The sequence below is a fragment of the Cibotium barometz genome, chromosome 23 (genome assembly GCF_041138505.1).
Source record: "Cibotium barometz isolate CiBa-2024 chromosome 23, ASM4113850v1, whole genome shotgun sequence".
Taxonomy (NCBI): Eukaryota; Viridiplantae; Streptophyta; class Polypodiopsida; order Cyatheales; family Cibotiaceae; genus Cibotium; species Cibotium barometz.
Window position 1 is genome coordinate 7,137,226 of NC_141068.1, and position 4,018 is coordinate 7,141,243.

A 4,018-nucleotide genomic window follows, 5' to 3' on the forward strand; every position below is an offset into this window, starting at 1 on the left:
TCTTATGTCGTTAAAAATTTCATACACTGTAACAGTTTGGTTTTGCTTTGGAGTTCGTTTGTAACATACTCTGCTTTTCACAAGGGACATGACTTTTATGGTGTCCTCATGCTTTTCACAAGGGACATGACTTTTATGGTATCCTCATGAATATGATCAATAGTTTTCCAACAATGTATTTCTCCAAATTTTCTTGTATTTTGGCTCGTCGATATAATATAATATGCAATTTTTCGTAATTGTAATTTGCTTAATAAATTTGTAATTTATCTTTCAACCTTCATGTCATTAGTTTTTAAACCTTTTGTTTTCGATGAATGTTCAATAAATTTGTAATTTACTTTAGTATTAAGTTGAAACCTTTCTTTATCAAAGTCACAATACATTAATTAGTTAATATACACCCTCAAAAACCTAATATGCATGGTATGGAACACCTCTTTCGAGCTTGTATATGTCTTCAAAGTATGTTGCCTAATTTTTTTTTTTGTGTGCCAAAATCCCTCTTGAACCTTTGACCCATTCTACTATGCATGTCTCATCTTTTTAGGACCAAAAAAAAAGTGTAACCATGTCTTGAGGTGAACACCATTTGGTGAGTTCTGTGTAGATGGAAATATTAAAACCCTTGAAAGGGTCCTAAGGTGTGATCATGCCAAGCGATCTCTTTAGACATCTTTTGCGTCTCTTACTTCTTATGGAATCCATGTATGTATTGGATGGCATCTTCTAGATCTTGTTCAAAAATAGAGAGATAATGAAGGCTTACATAAGCTTTCTTTAAAAAAAGCTTTTTCCATAAAAGAAAACACTTGTACTTATAGAAATCATCGAAGTTTGATAGGTCACACTTAAAATAGGTATTCGGCTGCCCCTCTCTCTCTCTCTCCCTCTCTTATACTTTGTAAGGGGCCTTCTTACATAACACCATCTGCAAATAGGAGGTGTTGTCACCTTACAAAAGCTTTTGGCAAGTCCATAAGACAACCCCAAAAAAAAACAGTGTGGCATTGGAACTAATCTGCTGTTTCAGCCTTTTCTCTCCCTTTTTCTTCTTCCTTCTTAGAGACTTTGATTTCCAAAAGCCTCTCCACTGGAGTTCGGCAGATGGGGCAGCGACTTGATTGAAACCTAAGAACCTTTGCACATGCACTGCACATACACTGGCCAAAAATTCCAAGCTTGTCATTAATAATTTTATGAGAAACACTTTAAAAATATCAGTTCAAGACGTTATTACCCATAATCCATAGAAGCATAATTAAGCTTTGATACCCAGAAACCAAGAAAAAGTATATACTACTAATCCATCACTATGCTTCATTACCCAGAAGAATAACACGTTTATAGCCCATCATCCAAGGAATATATATCAGTCATCCATCACTACGATTGATTATAGATGAATTAATGTATAAGGGGCCCAAAATTGGTTCTTCTAGCTCTATGTATACCCAGGCTTATACTCATGGACGACATTACACAAGTCGTATATAAACCACTATTCCACCACTAAGCTTCATTACCCATGCATGATCCACACAGCAGTTACAAAGTAAGCTTCACTACCCCATGTCTCAAGGAGGCTTGTACACTTTACTAATCCCTCACTACGCTTCATTACCCATAATCCAAAGATACTTCACAAATTACTAAGCTTCACTACCCCATGTATCAAAGAGGATTCTAATGATTTACAAATCATTAAGCTGAATTACTCACGATCTAAATAAGGCATTTTATCATTACCATGTGTCTGCAAGGAAGCACAGTTGTATCCCGGAGCTCAGACAAGCAAATTACGCATTCCTTTCCAGAGTCGTTCCCCTGGGTGCCATCACCAGACCCATCGGCGTTCTCAATGCCATATATCTCTTGCAACTCATATCTCACACCTTCAACATATATGATCTGCTTCGCAACTTTTACCAAATACTCATCCTCTTTCTTCTCCAAAACAGCATGTGTCGTTTGGGCATGCACCCATTTGGGCAGAGGTGCATGGAGGGGCACGTCATCTCTTGCTTGTACATGATCAGGAGGAGGGGCTTTAGGCACTGTCTCTGTTCTAACTACTAAAGGAAAGACTTCACCATGTCCCTCATCCACAAGCTCGCATTCCTTGAAAAGAGAGAGATCCACACCTGTCCCGGGTGCCTGCCGGAAACTCTGGCCCAGTCCTTCCTTGAAAGGCACCCGGACTGGTTTGTACAATTCCGGCTTGACAGCATTCAAGCTGCACTGCTCTCCTTCTTTTGCAAGAAAGAAAATGCAAATCCTGCACACATGTCACAGTCTCAAACAACCTTGATCAAACATGTGTTTTCTTATGTATATCAATGGGAACCACAATGAAAACACGGCACTTAATCTCTTTCGAATGAATCCATGATGCTTGATTACAGCATATTAAGAAGCAAAGAGATCTTACCATCCCGCTGCAATGGCATCAAAAGAGAAGGCCACCAAGTAGAAGCCCGGGTTTTCTTCGTCCTTTTCAAGCCGAAGTGTCGCCTTTTTGAGGTTAACATCATTCTTGATGGTGTTAGCCTTGTGGTTTTCAAGGTGTGGAAGGGGGATGGACACTGCTGGAGGCAGAGGCGTATTCATCACGTGTGTGAAGGCAGAGGGCTGTATATTGACAACAAACTGCCCATTGTTTTGAATATAGCCTTCTGGGTAGTTCCCAGTAGGATAATAGTAGGGCAGATAGCCTGCGGGGGGAGATTGAGCATGCCTGTTACCATTGCTTTGCTGTTGATTTCGTCCGATACGCCGAATGCTGAGCCCATTCCCCATTGAAATCGGCAGAGCTCAGAATCACCACCAACTTGAAACTCTTCTAGTATGATGAAGACATCATGCTGTGTACACCTTTTCGTGTATGGTCCTTATCATGTGCATCCCACATAGACCTTGCTCATGTGTATACCATACACCATTGCAGTCATTAGCATTCTATTCTATCGGCACGCTTTCACGGACGTGCTACATAGAACCCCCCTTTCATCTTTTGCTTCTAAGGGTTGACATTTACCCCCCCCCCCCCCCATCCTGCCACACATAGGCGAATTGCTTGTATGGGTTTAACACTAAAAACCAGTTAAGACCTCCTCAACTACCACATAAGAGCATTGCTTGCCCTAGACTGACACATGAGCAGATGTGCTTGTTGGAAAAATTGCCTTCTGATTGGTCTTATTATGCCCTGCTAGACAGATGCCCTAGGAAGTGAACTGCATTCTAATGCTTTGATATGTGATCCCTTGCGTATGGGCAAGTGTCGAGGCTTTCTTTGCCCTTGGGGATCACATTCTGCAAGCCATTTGCCCTTGCGCATAGGCGTTTATCATGCAGGTTAACCTTCAAAAAGCTATCCTTGTCCTGAGCAATCCGGAGAAGGCCGCCCTCCTGCAGGAACACACGAGCCCTCCCCCCAAAAAAGAGAGTTTTTTTTTTTTTAAGGCCAAAGCCCACGAATGCGATGAAGATTGGAGGCAGTTGTAACGGCAGGGGTTGAGAGGAGAACTGTTTGTTAATCGCAGAAAGCAAACAAAGGAAAGGAAGGAGGAAGAGGTGTAAGAAAAGGGTCACAAAAAGGTCCTCCCCCGGTTACACAGGCTCCTCCATGGAGACATGTTTTAGCATCAGCAGAAAGGGGAGTTGGCGGCTGGCCTACTCCCACTCGTTTGGGCTTCCGACAGAAGAGAGTGCGCGCGTGTGTGTGTTATTCCAAGGGCCGGCAAAATCTTCTGCAGGCTCCACCTAAAGCTAAATGAATGACGCCAACCACCCCCTCCCCCTCGTCCTGTTAGGTGGTGGGTTTAAATGTTATGTTTACGTAGGTGGATGGTTCATTTCTTTTTGCCAATACCTATGCATACGTGTGGGTCACTTCACAAGTGTGGCAAGCTATGTTGCAGTTTTAGAGGGGGTTTGCACACATCCGTGGGAAAAGCTATGGTCGTATCAGCAAGGGATCACAACATGTTTGTAAAGCCACCAGAAGCCCACCCAA

The 4,018-nt window shown here is 42.3% G+C and overlaps 1 protein-coding gene across 1 annotated transcript; it reads right to left on the reverse strand.

The window, feature by feature from the left end:
• Positions 1-692: 692 nt before the first annotated feature.
• LOC147625575 (putative E3 ubiquitin-protein ligase LUL2) lies at positions 693-3,486 on the reverse strand. The gene is made up of 3 exons (XM_086817086.1): positions 2,432-3,486; positions 1,750-2,278; positions 693-1,163 (listed from the first exon to the last, which is right to left on the reverse strand). Exons 1-3 carry the CDS (start codon positions 2,797-2,799, stop codon positions 1,017-1,019), a joined length of 1,044 nt encoding a protein of 347 aa, XP_086673212.1. The 5' UTR covers positions 2,800-3,486; the 3' UTR covers positions 693-1,016.
• Between the last annotated feature and the right edge of the window lie 532 nt (positions 3,487-4,018).